General features: G+C 34.4%; 2 protein-coding genes across 2 annotated transcripts; one reads left to right on the forward strand and one right to left on the reverse strand.

Annotated features, from left to right (window-relative positions):
* The first annotated feature begins 15400 nt into the window (after window positions 1–15400).
* LOC122311257 (1-aminocyclopropane-1-carboxylate oxidase homolog 4-like) lies at window positions 15401–17999 on the forward strand. The gene is made up of 3 exons (XM_043125733.1): window positions 15401–16107; window positions 16233–16620; window positions 17641–17999. Exons 1-3 carry the CDS (start codon window positions 15560–15562, stop codon window positions 17887–17889), a joined length of 1185 nt encoding a protein of 394 aa, XP_042981667.1. The 5' UTR covers window positions 15401–15559; the 3' UTR covers window positions 17890–17999.
* Window positions 18000–18518: 519 nt separating this feature from the next.
* On the reverse strand, window positions 18519–19208 carry LOC122310285. The gene has a single exon (XM_043124168.1). The coding sequence runs from the start codon at window positions 19206–19208 to the stop codon at window positions 18519–18521; it is 690 nt and encodes a 229-aa protein (XP_042980102.1).
* Between the last annotated feature and the right edge of the window lie 1042 nt (window positions 19209–20250).

The following is a 20250-nucleotide window of genomic DNA, read 5'->3' on the forward strand; positions in this document are numbered from 1 at the left end:
AAATGCGAATGTTTAACGGGGTAAAAGATGAGCGAAGCCAATTTTGTGTACAGATAAGGGCTTCAACCATAAGTGGAGATAGGCTACTGCAGAAAGGATCAAGTATTCGACCTGCTGTGCTAAAAGCCAACTCAGAAGCCACTGTAGATATCGAAACTACAAGAACATCCCGCATAACTTTTGAGAGCACGGGGTATCTAATGCTGTTAACCTTCCACCAATTCAACAAGTTAAATTTTGGATCACTCTTTTCACATTTTTCAATTAAATACCTCTCCAATTCAGATTTACTCTCCAAAGAGTTCTCCGACTCCAACCACATCTGAACTTTTAAACGGATATATGATCCCATTGATCCAAAATCACCTTCACCTACCCCAGGATTTGAACTTGTAGTAGTAGTCCATCCCTCACTTGATTGGCTCATAGTTTGATCTTGTACCCCAACATTACTTTCCTCATTTACACAGTAACTATCATATAAACGAGTCAAAGTATCTTTAACCAAATCCAACAACATAAGAACTTTTGAAGTGTTATCCTCATAGAATCTTTCAAAAAGAATATCTAAACATCGCATTTTATATCGAGGATCAAGAATCAATGCAATATACAACAAAAAATTCATTTTTTCAATATTTCCCCAATACTTCTCAAATTTAGATTTCATATAAATGTCATTGTCCTCAATTTATGAGGCCCTTCCGTACACTTCAAATTAATTGCAGCATGAATTGTCGCAAGCTCAAATGTAAAACAGTTGCAAGTGACATAATTGGTCCCAGAGAAACGCAAGGTTGCATCATAAAAAAGTTTTAGAAATTTTACAAATAACCTACTCTTATCCCAATCATCCATGGTTGGAGGCCCTAACTTGAATGCCCCTCCTTTACCCAACTCACTAACACCATCATCATCCTCACTGTCATCCTCCCCAAGGCTCTTAACATATCCTGAATCTTCATCCTTTAGCCGTTGAAATGATTTTTGAAACTTTTCAACCCTATTTAACATCATAAAAGTGGAGTTCCAACGAGTTGGTACATCTAAGCATACACTACTTTTACAAGTAATATCCTTACTATCACAACATTACTTAAATGTGTTCTACCTTTGTGGAGATGATTTCACATACTTCACAGCTGCTCGAATTCGTGCAATTGATTGATCATATTCTTTCAACCCATCCTGAACAATTAAGTTCAAGATATAAGCATAACATCTCATATGCAAGAACTCATGTTCCAAAATCGTATCTTTTTTATTCTTTATCTTTCTTTTGATATACGAAACTATCCCATTATTTGAACTTCTATTATCAAGTGTAATTGTAAATATTTTGGGCCTCCCCCATTCAAGCAAACACATTTTAATTTTTTTCCCAGTGTCTCACCCTTATGGTTTTCTACCTTACAAAAGCTGATAATTCTTTGTTCATTTTCCAATCTTCATTAATAAAATGTGCGGTGAAACACATGTAGTTAAAATTTTGCACGGATGTCCATGTATCCGTGGTTAGACAAATGCGCTGCCCCTAAAGAGCACTTTTCAGCTTGTCTTTTTCTCTCAAATAAAGTTTAAAAATATCTTTTGCAATCGTTACACGTGATGGAATCTCATTCCATTTAGGTTGCACAACAAGCATAAATTTTTTAAACCCTTCCCCTTCCACAAATTTAAAAGGAAGCTCATCAATAACCAACATTTCAGCTAAGGCTGCTCTGCAAGTCTCAACACTAAAAGCAATAGATACAAGCCCCCCACTGCTTTCTCCAGACTGGAAACCTAATACAGATTGGTTTCTATCCACTTTCCTAAGTGGAGACTTCTTACAGATTTTTTCCAAGTGCTGTAACATTGATTTTGTGCTATTTATATTAGGATCACAAGCATAAGTAGTCCCGCAAAAATTACATGCAGCTCTAGGTCTTGAAGTATCTTCAGTTTTAATATTTTTAAAATAATCCCAAACTACAGATCTTTTCCTACCACTCCCAGGACCACTAGATGACTTACTTACATTGGAGGGTGGAGAAAGTGGATCATTAGTCATCGTTGATTCCATGGTCTTTTGACTCATTTCATTTGAAGGTCTTACATTGCCGGGTGTTTCATTTGATTGATCTATCTATAGTAACAACAATAAATAGCATTAATATTAGATTACAATCACACACTTTATAAAATAATAGACTAAGCAATTTAGCTATCACACGCTTTATAAAATAATAGACTAAGTAATTTTAAAAAACATATTAATATTATTTAAGCCACACGCACGTACAAGTAGTAATTTAGCAAATTAGCAAAATAATGTTCATCAAATAAATAAACTAACAAAGAAAAAATATATCACATTGCCGGATCGTGTTAAACTACAATAGATTTCTTTTTTCACTAACCAAGAATATATTACGGTTACTACCAAAATAATATTCATCAAATAAATAAACTAAAAAAAAATATTAGTGAACTAGCAGTTAACATACACGGCCATAAATGATAAATATACAAAACTACAAATAATAAATTAAATAAATGTACAAAACTAAAAACTTTCTGATTAATTTAACTACAAGCCCCTCAACGTAATTATGTACAAAAGTTGATTAGTTTAACTACAGCGAATGAAGTGCTCTAAGCTTCTAACTACCTATTTTGGTTAAACAGAAAATTTAAAAATCAATAGAGGGGCTTCTTAGGCGTCCCTGTGTAACCATTTCCCAAGGCTTCAATTTGCATCAAAGTAACAAAACTACAAATAATTGATGCAATAAATGATAAACGTACCAACGACAACTATCAAGAAAGAGCCTTGTAGCGTGCTTGGTCCAGCCACCAGCGTCGAAGAAGAAGAAGAAGAAGAAGAAGAAGAAGAAGAAGAGTAGGAGTCAGCGCAGTAGAAAACTGGAAGCAGAAAAAAAAAAGTCTACTTTAGTTTTTACTCTTTAGTTTAACCTAATTTGAACTGGGCTGCTGGCTGGGCCAGGCCGGGTTGCTGGTCTGTGGTGGCAGTATAATCACTGCAATGGGCTGGGCTTAAAATAGAGAAAAAATACACTTAAATGGTTAAAATAAGTGTCCAATAAAATAAAAATAGTACAATAAAATAAATATAAGACAATTAAAAACACTATAACAATTATATTATTAAATACAAAACAATGACTAAAACTATTATAGTATTAGTGTTACTACTACATATAATGATATTACTACTATAAGTCTATATATAAGCTATATAGTTATACATTAAATAATATAATTATTAATGACTATTAATATTAGTATATATATAATAAACTATTAGTATTAATACTATAAGTCTATATTAAACTATTAGTATTAGTATATATATATTAGTATTAGTTATAGTTATATAATATATTAGACAATATAATAGTATTATTGGTAAACTATTAGTATAGTTATATCTTAGTATTAGTTATGGACCTTATGGTGAATTGGTGATTTAGTATAACTATATAGTATGAGTATAACTATAGTCTATATTAGACTATTAGTATCATTATAAATATTAGTATTCATTATAGTGATTATAACTACCATATAATGATATTAATATTTGTTAATTGTTATAGTGAGTTTGTTTTGTTATAACTATATTACTGATAGACTGTATTGATAGTATTAGTATATTAATTTAGTATTAGTGTTACTATATCATTATTTTATATATGATTATTTAGTATAATGATTTATATACTAATTTATAGTATTATACAGACTTAAAGTATAAGACTAATAGTAATATAGTTTTAGATTATTAGTCTTTAGTATTAGGTCATACAATTTAAATTGTATTAATATAATAGACTATATATATATATATAATAGACTACATAGTTATACATAATAAATTAAAGAATATATCAATGCAATATAGTATTAATACTATAAGTCTATATTAGACTATTAGTATTAGTATATATATTAGTATTAGTTATAGCTATATAACTAATATTAGACTATATTAGATTATATAATAGTAATAGACTATATAATAGTAATAGCTAGTATTAATATTAGACTATTAGTATAGCTATATATTAGTATTAGTTTTGGTGATTTAGTATAACTATATTAGTATGAGTATAACTATAGCTTATATTAGAATATTAGTATTAGACTATTAGTATATATTTGATTATTTTTTATGTAATTAATGATTATAGACTTAAAGTATATTACGAATAGTACTATAGTATTAGACTATTAGTATCATTATAAATATTATTATTAATTATAGTGATTATAAATATTAGTGATTATTATAACTATATTATTAATAGACTATAGTGATTATTTTATATGTGATTATTTAGTGTAGTGATTTGGCTACTAAAATTAGTATAGTAGTTTAAACTTTGGACACCCCTAATGCTGCTCATACGGACCAGGTCAGACTTTGGACAGCTCAAATGCATGCTCCTTCTTAAAGCTCATGACACACTCCTGCTCATGAAGCTGCGTACGTCCCTCTTCAATGAAACATCTATTTCAGTTTTGACGTGTTTTGCTAGTTGTGAATCATCCGCATTTCAACCGCGAAACCGAAATGGCCGCATTTCGTCTGCAAAAGCGAAATGGAATTATGGACCGACTATAGAGTTTTGGGAAAGAAAAATTCTACATGTCATATTACCATCCCACTTGCATCTCACTAAGTAAGATGTGTCACATTTACTACTATTGAATTGTCATTTATTATATACTTCTTTATTATTAAATGATGATAAATACGCCACATTATATATAGTGAGATACAAATAAAATAATGATGTGGTGTATAGCATTATTGTTTAAAAAAAGCTCAAGGCAGGATGGGTGCTTTTCCAATTTTTACACTGGTCAATGTTGCTCTGCCACATAGGAGGTGCAGAAAACTCTATTTCTACACGCATTTATGATAAAAATATTTTCATTACACCGGTCGATTTCCTCTCCCCTTCTCAATTTCTTCCTCTCCCTAGCACCGTTACAATACGATTTGAAACATTTTTATAGAAATTGTTATGATACTTCTTGTTAGCAGAAAATTATGAGAAGAGATTTAAACAACCAGCACTCACTCTCTCTCATTCAAAGGTCTTGCTTCACCTTTTGTCAAATGAGTTCATTTCAAAATATTAGACTGTCAATTTGTAGTCTAGGCAAATAGGATAGAGCTAAAAGCCAAAAAAATCAAAAGATGGGCTTGATTCTCTTTGGTTTTATCATGCTGTCTTCCACTTGTGAATAGAAAACGAGCGCATGGGCAGGGCCAGCTGATCCATAAGACAAGTTGGGTGGTTATCTAAGGTCCTACAGTGAAAAAGGGCCTTAAAAAAGATACTAAAAAGTTGATTATTAAAAAAATCCAAAAAAAAAAAAAATCTAAACTAAACGAGGTTAACCTTAAAAATTGATAAAAAAAAAAAAAATCAATTCTCAACTCCAAGGTTTAAAAAAAAAAAAAAAATAGATGTTAACAGATTTTAGATAAACTCTGCAATTTCACTTGGGAAAGCCAAAAGTCACAATAATTTTTTTTTTTTTAAATATTGCAATCTATGTGCCAAAAAAATTTTAGAACATCTAAGAACTCTATTTTTATATTTGAAATTTACAAATTTTATTTCATCTTTCTCTTATACTCTAGACTCCAGTCTTTAATCTCGAACTCTCTTACATCCATCTTGCTCATATTTGACAGTGGCATCCTATCCCATCGCTTCATCGCACTTGCAAATGTGGAGCAGCATCTCTGTTGTGCTATGGTCGACGAAGGTAAACTAAAGTTCAAAATTTTGTTTTATATATACACTATATAATAAAAGTTTATGGTAATAAAACAACCACGTTTGTCTTCTTCTTCAACACTTCAACCCAAGGTTTCATTCCTTGACTTTTTTAAAATTTTGTTTTTTTTTTTCAATTTCATAATTTATTTCTTTGATTTTGAATATTAATATTAATATATTCTATTTTATTATTCAGATTAATGGTTTTATATAAAAGTGGAGCTCATTTGTTATATTAAAGTAAAACCTATTTGCTAATCAGGTGCAATTATTTTATCTTAATATTTATTTTATTTTAGAATATTCATAAGCATAGTTGAATTTCTATAATAAATATTGTTCTTTTTTACTATAATATATGTCTAATAGAAAATATACATCTGGATATGAAAAACTTAAAAAATGAGAAGAATAGAATAATTTTTAAATAAAAATATAATTAGATATAACCTAATTTAGTTTGATACGAGAAAAATGATCCATTTTAACTTCTTGCCTTAGGCCTCAAAATTTATTGAGCCGGCCTGTGCATGGGCATGCGAGTTAAAACGACAACCTAGATCCAACTTCGAAATTTGCCTAAATGGGTTCCAAATCTATTGATAGAGATGTGTTCATAGCGATGCTCTATGGTTTGATAGATTGAGACAATTTCTTAAGAATCTCAAGTACTCCAATGGATTATAATTGGTTATCGCTACAAAAAGATTATCATTATTCATGAAGAATTGAGAGAAATCTTGCTTCCTCCCGTTTACGATCTCAAGTTTGAAATCGTCAAACCATCAACAGGCTTTGAAGATCTATTAGATCTTTTTTCTTCCTTTTTTCCCTAATCTAGCTTAATATATATAGTATAATAGACTGAAACAAAGTTCAAAGGGGATCAAAAAGAAAGAAACTAAAATAACTATCTAAGGATATACTTCTAAAAATTAGATTGGTAGCTGCTCATTGCGCCACAGAGTGCACGCATCGATTTTTTGATCGATGTATTTTGACTAGTCTCCAATGCCAATGGAGTGGGAACAGGTGTTGAATGTCTTGAATGATGGGGGAAATACTCTAGTTTGGTACAAAGGATGGGTTTTTCCATAGCTGCTATGACTAGTTGAGAATCGACTTTGAACAGTACTTGAATGTGTTGAGAAGATGTAGCCAATTTGGTGGCTAGAAGAGTTGCCGAAGCTTCAGCCACTAGACGATTCTGGGAATGGATTTTTTCAGTCTGAATTTTCAAAATGTTACATGTGTGGTCTTTGCAAATTACAAAACTAATAGAGAAATTGTCCCTAACTGTTGCATCAAAAGAGTAGCTTAGGAAATTAAGGGGTGGAGGCTACCATTTTTCTATCTTGTTTTTTTGCTTTCCTTTCCAAGCTTCTTTATAATTGTGATAGATGCGACTAAGTTGATTTTTGGCTTCTTCCAATGAGAAAATGAGTTGATTGTGCACAATATCATTTCTTTGCTTCTAGATAAAATCTAAGGTTATGACTACAAAGAGTTGAAAATGATGAATCTCTGCTTCTTGAAGGCCTAATTCTTCCTTTGGAGAAATAATCATTATGATCCAGTCCGAAATTGAGTAGATTGGCAAGTTTCCCAAATTTAGAAGCCAAGAGCTTTAACTCCAATGTATTCTCACTACAGGGCATTTGACAAAGAGATGGAGTGAGGATTCTTTAGCTTGATTGTAGAGCGAGCATTCTTCTAAAGTTAAGCTTGAGATGACTTCATTCACTCTTACTTTTATTGGGAGAATACTCCATAGCAGCTTCCATAGTAATAGTTTGTGTCTCTCATGAATTTTCAGCTTCCATATTGACTTGAAAATTTTGGGTTGCATTTTGATGTGTCGTTTCGTGTCCATTTACTACCACTTGGTATGCTGATTTAACTGAGATTTTTTCATTCTGAGATGGGATCCAAATCTTTCTGTCTTAATTTTGAGATAAGATCAGTAGAGAAATTTTCAGAATTTCCTTGGTGCTCTCTTGTTCAAATAGATTTTACATTTTCTCTATATTCTAATGTTTTGGATTGCCTATGATGATGTCCGAAACCTTCAATTATGGGTGGGCTTGATCCATTCCTTGCAGTGGTCTTGGTTTAAAGTTTTCTATAGTGGGTATCCATGGTGCTTCCCATATATTTGTTGTGAGGCCATTATTAATCTGAATGCATTTCCCTTATTTGTAGAATCCATTTCAAAAAATATGAGTCTAATTGCCTCTGTGATACTTGCCAAAAATCCAAAGTTATAAGATATTTTACTTTTAAAATTTCATACCAAAGTCCATTTGGGCTTTCACTCATTTCCCATCCCATTTTTGTAATGAGTGCTTGGTTCATGCTTATCATTTGCTTTATTCCAAAACCCCCTGAGATTTTTGGTTGACAAATAGATTTCCATGATTTAAGGGTCAAGTTGTGGTCTTATCTTTTGGGAAGCCCCACCAAAAATTTTTGAAGCTCGTATCTAAGATCTTGCACACTGTTTTCGGAAGCTGAAAGGTTGACATACTATAAGTTGGAATAGTACTAGCTATAGATCTAATTAGCATTGTTCGGCCCGCTTGGGAAAGTAATTTTAATTTCTATCCTTCTAATTTTTTCTCCACTCTACATAGAAGCTCTTGGAAGTTTTATTTCTTGTTTCTACCGAAAGATGTTGGGGGGCCCAGATATTTCATTTTTTCTAAAGAAACTTTGTATGGAAGCCAATGGTGCATTGCTAACTTTACAATAGGGTTTACATTCCTTGTGATAAAGATGGTGGATTTGTGCATGTTGATCTTTTGCCCTAACCACTGTTGAAATTTTGATAAGCTTTCAGAGATAACTTGATTGATGTCTGTGGTTGCTTTTGCAAAAATGATCGTGTCATCTACAAACAACATATGTGAGACTAGTGGGCTAAGTCTACTTAATTTTATCCCTTCCAACTTTCCTCTTGCTTCATCTTTTAACAAAATCCTAGATAGTACCTCTGTCACTAGAACAAAGAGGAAATGGGAGAATGAATCTCCTTGTCTTAATCCCATTTGAGAATTGAAGAAACCCCGAGGCGACCCATTGATAACAATAGAAAAGGTAGCTGTGGTGATACATTCTTTAATCAAGTTTATCTAGCCTAGACTATAGCCCACTAATTTCATTACCTTGAATAAGAAATCTCATTCAACCAGATCAAAAGCTTTTTCCATATCAAGCTTATAGCCGTCAGTCTTTTGTTCCATTTTTCCTCTTGAGATGGTGAAACAATTCGTGTGCAATTATAGTATTTTCCTTAATATTGCGTCCTGGGACAAAGGCTGTTTGCAGAGGGGATATAATGGCATCTAATGTTTCTTTGAAGTGATTGGCCATGATCTTGGTTATGATTATATAAATGACAATTGTGAGGCTGATTGAACGATAGTGGCTTGGATTGTTTGGGTTTTGAATTTTGGGAATAAGAGCTATGTTGGTGTGGTTGATTTATTTTAACAGTTTACCACTCCTAAAGAAATTCTGCACTGCTTCCACCACCTCTTTTTTTTTTATAATATTTCAATAATGCCTGTAGAACAGCGCTGCCATACCATCTAGGCTTAGCGCTTTATGATTCAAGATTTGTTTTAGGGCACCGAAAATTTCTTCCTCATTTGGCACTGCTTGAAGATTCACATTGTCTTGATCTGTAATTTGCTTTCAAATAAATTCTCTAGATTTTTCGAGAAGCTTGGATTTGATGAAGTATATATGGATCAAAAATAATTTATGAATGTATTTTCAATATGAGTGTGATCCATAGACCAATTACCTGGGCCCAGCTTGATGGCGTCGGTTGAGTTTCTCCTTCTTTTGATCGTTGTTGATAAGTGAAAGAATTTGGTGTTGAGGTCAGTTGAAGTGAGCCATGCTATTCTTGACTTTTGACGCCACAAAGATTCCTCGTATTCTCTTTGTTTATGGAGGCTATGCTGAAGATCTTTTTCTCTTTCTTGGATAAATTCCCTCATTGGCTTACTTTGAACCTTTAGCAGCTCTATTTCCAGATTTTGAATTTTATTTTGAATGCACCCAAAGTGATTCCTGTTCCAGAGTTTGAGGGCTTCTTTTTTGAATTTTTCGACTAAGTATATAAGCCAAATTGCCCTGGAAATATTTGTTCCATGCTTCTCGGATGATATTCTGATTGAGTGGTTCGTGAATCCATAATTCTTCAAATTTGAACGATGAGATAGGTTTCTGGTTGTTGGTCATGTGTAGTAATAGCGGGTGATGATCTGAAGTTGACGACTCTAAATGTTGTAGTGAGGCTTCATGAAAAAGTAGTCTCCAGTCTTGATTTGCTATTGCTCTATCAAGTCTTTCTTTGATAAGTGTCATTCAACTTCTATTGTTCAACCAAGTGTATTGTAGACCTGAATAACCAATATCTAGAAGACCATGTCTATCCATTATGGCTTTGAGTCATCGGTTGTGATTGTTAAGAAATGGGCACCCCCCGTGTTTCTCTTTTTGGTTTATCACATCGTTGAAATCCCACACACATATCCAATGGCATTGAAAGGCTTGGTGTATTGAGTCTAGATGACTCCAAAAGTTTGCTTTGAGATTATGTTACACTGGAACGTAGACATAGGTAATTAGCCAAGGGTGGAGAAGAATCCGAATACACCAAAGCGGAAATAGCATTCATATTAATATTGACTGGTTCAATATCCATACCCGATCTCCACATAAGTAGTAGTCCCCATTTTTTACATATAGTTGGAAAGCTCACAAAATGATAGAAACCTATGCTATTTTCAATAGATACGGTGTGATCATTCGATACCAAGGTTTCCGACAAAAAAACTATTTTCGAGTTATATTTTCTAATATTAGCCCTTAAGTTTCTGATTACTTTGGGTTGGGCTAGTCTCTTGCAATTCCAAGTCAATGTTCTTATTTGGCTTGTGGAGGCATTTTGAAGCTTGCCTAGTTAGCTGATTTGGACTTTCCTTGAGAGTGTGAAGTTGGCCTATTATAAGGATTTAATCTTGCTTTCCCTTTTAATTTTTTTTCCTTGCCCATTATGCCTGAATGCATTTCCAGAAGAATGAGAGCCGTTGTGGATTCCTTTGAATGTGGTTTTTTGATTGTGCCATCCATGGACTCTATTTTAATGAGACATTGAGATTTTCTTTTGGGAATTTCAAGAAACTCTACATCCTGTTGTCTTTTGGAAGGGAGAAGAGCTTAGGTCTTGTGATGCATTCGAGTATTGTAAGCCTCAGGAGGATGATGTGCTTGAGTGGGGCTAGTTACTCTTGGGTCACATTCTATATCTTTTGATGTTTCCAATGATGCAATTGATAAATCAACATACAAAAGGCTTGAGTCTTTAATCAGTTGGATGGTAAGTTGAGGTTGACTCTACTCTGCATTTTTGAGAGATGATGGACTTGGAGCACTCACTACAGAGGAGCTAGTTGAGTCAATTGGCGTTGAAGGTTTATATTTCTAAACCTTTGAAGGGCTGGACTCAGTTGGGGAATAAAAGAACATAGGGCCCATGTTGGTTTGCTGAGAATTTTTAATGACTTATGTTTGGCTTTCAGGTGTGTATTAAGATGGGCTCATGTTATCTAGCCTATTTGCATAATAGTCTTGTGGCATCATGAAGAGAGGTCTTGTCTTGGTGGGTGAAGAAGGGTTGATGATGGGCTCACCTTGATGGGCCTGGTGGAGTCCAAGATTGTGTGGTTGCTGCTAAGTCTTGTATCCCTTCATTGCCAAGTATATCTGTTGCCACTGAGAATTCCATGGCAGCTGTCTTGCTTCTATCGATGGATTAAGTCCTTGAGTACTCTGTATAGTTGCTACTATCCCCCCTGCTACCTGCTTTTCTGAACTTGGAGTTGAAGTGAAAAGAGAGATTTGGCTATAGAATGAGGTGAGGTTTTAGGATTAGTTAGTGGTTCAACAGTGAATATATTAACTCTTCTTGGTGGGGAAGTTAATGAGCTTGGTTCATTGTAGTAGAACAGTGTTCGGGAGTTTTCTAGAGTCGTTCACATGGAATTTCCATTTGCCCGAAGAAGAAGGGGTGAGGTTTATCAATTCCGATTTGTTAGTCGTGACTTTCTCGGATTGCCCTCTAGCAAGGTTGTGTTGACCTCTCATTGCGAAATAGTTGATTTCTTGTTGTCTACTTGCAAAACTTGCTTGCTTCTCTTTGTTAGGATTTACATAGAACATTGTGGTTCGGTTGATTTTTTCCATTGATTCAGTTTCTTCATGTTGCCCTTTATCTGTTTGCTGAAATGCTTGAGAAGTGCCTTGGCTACTATTGTATTCAGCTATGATCCATGGGCCATATATGAGTCTTATGGGGGTTGAGCTTAGATAACTATAGAACACTTGAGAGTACCGAGTCTTCTACAGGCATAACAGAAGTTTGGCAATTTATAGGAGTGCTACCCGCACCATACGGTGTGGGGTAGACCTCCCCCCGCCCCTGCATGGGGTGGATGGGGAATTCCTTCCCCGTCCCTCGCCCGCGGTGTGCGGGGGTGAGGTACCCCATCCCGCATAACGGGGTGCAGATTGGGAAGCAATCAATCCGCCCCCCCTCCCCCCCAAACACCCCTACTAGACCTTGGGCCCAAAAACCGCTGAAATGGGCCTGAAATGGCCCACAAACTTTTCTTTTAGGCACAAAAAAGCTTCTAGGCCATTTTCAGCCCATAAAATTATAAATAGAAAGGAAAAAAAATTAAAAACCAGATTAAAAAAACAAAGTTTGCACTATAGTAATTGATTTTATGGCTAATAAAAGTTACCTATCTAATATCTAATAAACTAATAATAATAACTAAGCTATTACAAAATTGAAAGGCTAAACAATTATAAAATTACAAATATAGAAGTGTCAAAGAGATATTGTATCAATATTACAAATCATTGAATACAAAATATGAACAAATAATTCAAATTTTGAATATTCTAAAGAGAGAACTATTAGCTGTGGCTTATCTTTGACTGTGACACTTGGGAGGCCCGAGCTTAAGCACATATTTACATTGCAGTGGAGCTCGACGTCGTCTCATGTGTTACTACAAGAATTAATACTAAAATTAATAACGATGATATCAAATCACTTCTTATTTTAAAAAAATTCCACGTAAAATTGTAAATTTAATCCTAAATTTAATCCTTTAATTCACATTTTAACATGTTGCGTCAATTTCAATTCCAACCTCATTTACTTGGCAACTTCAAAGAGCGCTACAGTACATCCAAGGAAATGCCTTAAAATCATAATTATTTGGAAAGAAAAAGTGGCTCTCAAATTCTCAATAACACAAACTAAGAGGATCGTATGTGATAAATTTTGTAAATTTGAGCATGGCAACAAATGTTCGGAGCATTATAAAGAAATAGGAACATATTAGGTTTCATCAAATTTGTTGCACTTCAATTATCCTGTTTTAATGGTGTTAACATGATTTTTTAACATTTTTTAATGTAACTATTTTCATCTATGAACATGTAACACCATGATGAAACCCCTAAATGCAATTTAGGGTTTCCAATCCTAAAAAAATTAGAGTTTCGGATTGGAATCCTAAACTAATTTAGGATTCCAATCCGAAACCCTAAATTGATTTAGGGGTTTTCAATTTTAGGTTTAGGATTTCCAAACCCTAAATCAGTTTAGGGTTTCCAATCCTACAAAAAATTTCGGCTTAAATTAATTTAAGGTTTCCAATCATTGAAACCCCTAAAAAAAAATTAAGGTTTCAGATTGGAACCCTAAATCGAAATCTTAAATTGATTTAGGATTTCTGAAACAATAAAAATTACAAAAAAAAACAAATTCATAGAATTAATCACAATCACAGCTACAATACAGTGAATCAACATGCACAATCCATGAATCCACAACATACAAGTCACAAATTTCCATCCTCCATCTCTGATTCAACCCATTTTCCCTCCAATCTCCAATCAAAACTCAAAAAAAAAAAAAAAAATTGAGAAAATGTAAATACAGTTGCGGAGTGACTTACCTCTACGACGATGAGAGTGGAACTATGGAAGTTCGAGTACCGTGCATATGGCATCGTGCGAGAGAGAGAGAGAGAGAGAGAGAGAGAGAGAGAGAGAGGAGTGTGAGAGAAACCTGAAGGGGCAGGGGCAACCCTCGGGGGGGTTAAGGGAATTAAGCCACTTAATGAAACGGTGTCGTTTTGTCCATGACATGTCTTATTGAAATGACGTCGCTTTGTTATATATAAAACGATGTCGTTTGATTAAGTAACTTAATTCAGCCATACATTATTAAAACAACGTCGTTTTATCATGTACAAAACGGTGTCGTTTCATTTTTAAAAAATATATATATATATATATATTATATTATTAAATAATATATTATATATATAACATACGAAGCGGGAGCACAACCCCTCAGTCCCTCGCCTATACTAGGAGACTCACATACTGGTGGGGGCCCCCGCCCTTGCGGTGCAGATACCTCACCCCGCGTATGCGGAGGAGGGCAAACAAGGTGGAGTAGCGGGGTGCGAGGCCTCGCTGCCCACCCCTAGCAATTTGTTATGGTTGATGGCTATCCAAATTTTGGGGTTATCCAACCTTGGCATCAAGAATCCTTGTTGAAGGGGCTTAGTGACATTTATTTCAACTTTGATTCTAATAAATTTTCTTAAGGCTAAACGCTAAAGAGGATCTTCTTTCACCTTGTTCAAATTTCCAAGTTCATTTCCAATTTCAACAACGTTATCAAGAGTAATATAGTCTAAAGGTAGATCATGGATTTGCACATAGAAAGATGCATGATTTAGGTCGATTTCTTGAAGGGTGGTCCCAGTAGAGCAAGATTTTAGAATTAACAGATGTCCTTTGAAATTTCATGATTGCGTACTCTAAGCTTATCTTACATAGATCTAAAGGTGAAAATGAAACTATTTGTCTCTATATCTTCAATAAGAAAGTTTTGAATGAAGTTCCATGATGCTTGTTTAAAGGCCTATCTGCTACTAATCTTTCAATCAGGATTTTGTTTGAAATGATTTGTGCCGACTCTGTGCAGGATGAAGGTTGAGGTCGCCATGATAAAGCTGCAGTTTGGGAAATAAGAGAATCCAAATTCATCGGAACTTTGCTGATACAGAGATGGTAGAAGCTCAAAGATGAAGTGAATCTTGTAATCTAGATACTAGCTTTGTGACTTAGAGCGTAAATTAGCAATAATAAGTGCAGAAGCAAGAAATCCACCTCCTAGATAGAGAAGTTATGACTTCTCACTAGCTGGTCGAGGATCTATTAGATTAGTTGTTGAGGACATGGCACCCAAAGATCCTATCAATAGTGTTGCCTTCCAACGGCAAGAAAGACGGGGGAAGAGTGGTCGTCAGGATGGGGGAAGGGAGGGCGAGAAAAAGGGGGAATATGATGTGTATTTTTTCTCATGCATACACGTGTAGAATAGAATTTCTTGCACCTCTTACGTGGCAGTGCTTCATTGATGGATGAAAAGTAGGCACCCAACCGACGTGTAGCTTCTCCCAGAGTTTTTTAATGGAAAATATTATTGTCTCTTGGTCGAACCAAAACAAAACGAAATAGGAAGGTTGAAGACTCGTCCGGCTGTAAACGTCTTTCCAACTTGCACGACTGTTAAAACTCATAAAGTCAAGCAGAAAATTGAGGAATAAGAAAGAAGCACAGAGTTTGGTGGAAATTAGCACTCAATCATGGCCACTTACCCGGCACCCGTCCTGTCCCATATCGGTACTCGACGCCACCCTATGATCTCTGGTCGGAGCCCAGAACCCAAGAGGACAGCCGTCGTCTGTACTGCCCAAAACTACGACAGAGCGAAAGAGGTGAAGCGATTCGACGATTCCAAGCTCGGAGTCAAAGGTCTCGTCGACTCCGGCATAACCACCATCCCCCGCTTCTTTGTTCACCCACCCGAGACCCTTTCCGACCTCAAACCCAGCTCTCAAGCCGTACCAGAAACCGAACTCGTCCCCGCCATCGACCTCGCCGGGGTCGCATCTGGTCCCCGCCGCCCTGTTATTATCGACCGAATCAGACGCGCCGCCTCCACCTCCGGATTCTTCCAGATCATCAACCACGGCGTCCCGTTGGATGTTCTGGACCGTACGATGGCCTCCATCAGGAGTTTCCACGAGCAACCAACGGAGACAAAGGCGCGGTTCTATCGTAGAGATGTAGGCACCGGCGTTTCCTACTTGTCCAACGTCGACTTGTATCATTCCAAAGCGGCCAGTTGGAGGTAAGGCTGTCGGCATCTGAGTCCTCTTTAAGTTACTTTTTCTTTTTACAGTTAAGCAATCAAATATTATTCCTAGAATTTGATGGGCAATTTTCTGAGAAAAGAAAGCGATAATGATACCCCAGGGACACTATCCAGATAAGATTGGGTCCAAAAATGGCGGATGAGGAAGAAGTACCAGAGATATGCAGGAGCGAGGTGATGGAGTGGGACCGAGAGATTAAACGGCTGGGAGAGCTTTTAGCGGGTCTGCTGTGTGAAGGGCTGGGAGTAGACAGTGGGAGGTTGAAAAACATGTCGTGTTTGGAAGGGAGAGTGATGGTGGGCCACTACTACCCCTACTGCCCACAGCCAGATCTGACGGTTGGGCTTGCTTATCACACGGATCCTGGGATTTTGACGGTGGTGCAGCAGGATCATATTGGGGGATTGCAGGTCAGGTATGGTGGAGGATGGGTGGATGTTAACCCCATCCCTGGGGCTCTTGTTATCAACATAGGGGATTTGCTTCAGGTAATTCAATTTTACCCATTCCAGCCATTAATATAATCTATTATATTAAGAATGCTTTTGGATGGATTCTTGGTGTTCTGATCAATTTTCTCAAAATCAAGATTTTTTGGGTAAATATTTGTTTGAACTTTGAACCGTAAAATGAGATAAGAAACATGTAAATAATAATAAAATTATTTGTAAGAATATTTGTATCAGATTTTTTATAATATATATTTTTTTAAAATTTTAATTATAAATCACATTTCTTAGAATTTTTTTAAAAATTTATATATTTTTAAAATTCTTCTCATCTCATTTCTTTATTTTATTAAAATAATAATTTTTTTTTAATTTTTTTCTTACTTTTCTATATATTCTATTAAAATGTAAGTTTAAAATAAAAAAAAAATCAAAAGAATGATTTGGAAAACTGCAGTACACATTTTTAAATCAAAAGCTATTACAGGAACCGTACGTAGATCTCCTTTCTTTCCTTTTTTATTTTATCTCTATAATTTAATTAAGAATTAAGTAAATGAAGAATCGGATAAGAATATTCTAAATAGCAGTAAAATAATTTAATTTAAGATTTTTTTTTTTAATTTTGAAAAAGAACATATGAATAAAAATATTTTTTATTAAATAATGTGAATAAAAATATTATAAAATTAAAATCTTATTAAAATATAATTTTTATTTTGAAACGAAAAAATTTAGTTGTTTATTTTTTGTTTTATAGGAAAGTTAAAAAAAAATTATAACAATTAATAATGATTAAATGAAAAAATATAAATAAAAAAATTAAAAATATTTACATTTGATAATTTGAATAATGAGATTAGATAACATCATTATCCAAACGGACCTTAAACTTACAGTTACAATAGTTGGCGTTTCCAGATAAAGATTTCTGGACTTCCGAGTTGAATCTTCCAATTTGGAACGACAAACCTTGTGAGAGTTATGAAACTGAAGGGTTGGAAAGTATTATCTCGTCTTCATCTGTAATTTTTTATCTGGATTTTAATTTGGTTTCAGGTTATGTCCAATGAAGAGTACAAAAGTGCTGAGCACCGAGTGTTGGCCAACTCGAACGGTGAAGCACGTGTTTCATTGGCGGTTTTCTTCAACCCAAGCAATAGAGATGACCTGTATGGACCCTTGCCGGAGTTGATATCACCGGAGAAACCAGCAATTTACCGGCAGTTCACGTTGACGGACTACATGACGAGGTTCTTCAAAAAGGAGCTGGATGGAAAATCTTTGACAAATTACTATAAACTGTAATTAGTTTCTAGAAAAAAAAGAAGCCAATCGAAATGCAGATTTCAAATTGTTGTGATCATTGATGTTTTGAAAATTAGCAGCATCTCTAATTTCATCGTCATTTGCTTGTCTCTCGCGTGGTGTCCATTGGAGTTTTATTGGTAGGAAATGAAAAATGATAGATTGATTTTATAAAAGTAAGTTTGCATATATTATATTGTTTTATTATATTGTAAAATTAATTTTAAAGTAAATATAATAGATTATATGAAAGGAGAAACTAAAGTCATCTTAAAAAAAATGGAAAAATTTGAAATCTAAATGAAAAAAATTTTCATTTCAAATTAATAATTTATGAGTTATTTTTTCAACTTTTCATAAAAAGTAAAATTCATCTCAATCTATTTTATAATATTTAAATATGTTTTAATGAAATTCACAAAATATTATTATTTATAAATTAATTCAAATTATTTGAAATGATCCCCGTAACCAAACATAATATTAATGGTAAAATATATATTTTTTTCAATGTAATGCGCAGAACTTACCTCCTGTTATTATATTTAGTATTTTTCTATTTTTAATATATCAATAAATTTATTATTAATATATATATTTTTTTTTTTGATAAGAAAACGCTCTTAATTTCATTCATTCAATGACTCGAAAACTAGAGTCCGAATACATAACGGGACAGAACCAAAAGTTGTGGTATAACCACTGATGCCAAGGGCATCCTTACTTAAAGCATGAGCAACACAGTTGTTAGCTCTTACAGTATGCCCTGCAGACCACGCAGTGAAAGAACTGAGAGTGGTTTTAGTGTCAGCTATTAGTTGACCTGCATAGGTGTGTGAGTCTGAGGCTGAGTTTAGGCCCTTAACCACTTGTAGAGAGTCCCCTTCCATTATGATCCCCTTATAGCCTGAGGATTTGCAGAAGATGGAAGCTTGAAGTGCTGCATAGGCTTCTGCCAAGAAAGGGTCGGGGAAGAGATCATGTTGCATCCTTAGAGTAGCTAACACCTGCCCCTCATGATCTCTGATAACAGCACCCACTCCCACCCTGCACCTGATTTTGTCAAGCGAGGCATCCCAGTTCAGTTTAAGTCTGCCCCTAGGGGGTGTAACCCAGGCTGCTTGTCGCTGAACCTTGCCCGTGAGTTTCTTATTCTGCTGTTTGGCCAGCTGCAATTCCTCCACAAGGTGTTTTGAGTTTTGAGCAACGATGCGTGGGTGAAGGAAACACTTCCTGAAGATCATCTCATTTCTCCTCTTCCAGATTAACCAAGAGGTAGTCGCAAAGGATACCATGTCATCCTGCTCCAGGAGGTCCATCATGACTTCCACCAGATCCTTAAAGCTGTTGAAAAGAGGACTAGCCTTTTGTAGTTTTCTTGTGCTTTGTCCTCAGACGTCCCTAGCCGATGGGCATGTCCAAATAATGTGTTCTATAGTTTCTGGATTCTGCTTGCAGATTAGACAGGTAGAGTCTTCAAATACCTTCCTTTTAATATAGAATACATAAACAATTGCGTAAAATATAATGCTTGGCTTGATAATAGATATTTTTCTAAAGGAAAAAATCTCTTTACCGCCTAGGATGATCGTTGGGAAATTTATTTTTATTTTTATTTAATAATTAAGAGAGTAATTTTAAATATATTAATATAATTTTTTTATTTAATAATTAAAAAAATATAACAAATTAAAAATTAAAAAAAAACGGCCCAACACTATGAATGGCGGCATGGTAGCCGCACCCTCTTCTAAATGCAAGATGATTGATTCGTGTACGCAATAAGAACAGTTAGTAAGCGTGCTCTCTCTCTTCTGCTGCTGCTTTGTTTACGTGGCCATTAATAAGTCATAAATACAAACGGGGGAAGAGAGATTTTGATCAATAAATTGGACTACTAGCAAGAGGCCAAAAAAATGGTTTCAGACGACCGAAAAACATTTATTTGAACAAGGAACCCAATCAATTCTAGGGGTAAGTACGTTACGGTCCGGTCGGTCTGATCCAATTTAGAGATAAAAGATCGATTTATAATTTTTTCTTAGATCAGACTATATTGGACATCTCTAAGACCGGATTGGACCGATGGACTTGTAACCATCGGTCCAATTTGGTCCCTTCAGTCTAAGTTTTTTTTTTTTTTTTTTTTTTTTTTTTTTTTAAATTGATTAATAAAAAATTTATTTAAAATATTAAATTAAAATTAAGTAACTTATTAAATAAAAATTACATAATAAATTATATAATTATTAATATATACTAATATTATATATTATAATTATATATTAAAGAATATAATAATACATTAATCTAAATATATAATTATAGACTTAGTACCAATACTATAACTAAGAACTATAT

Source organism: Carya illinoinensis, chromosome 5 (assembly GCF_018687715.1).
Source record: "Carya illinoinensis cultivar Pawnee chromosome 5, C.illinoinensisPawnee_v1, whole genome shotgun sequence".
Taxonomy (NCBI): Eukaryota; Viridiplantae; Streptophyta; class Magnoliopsida; order Fagales; family Juglandaceae; genus Carya; species Carya illinoinensis.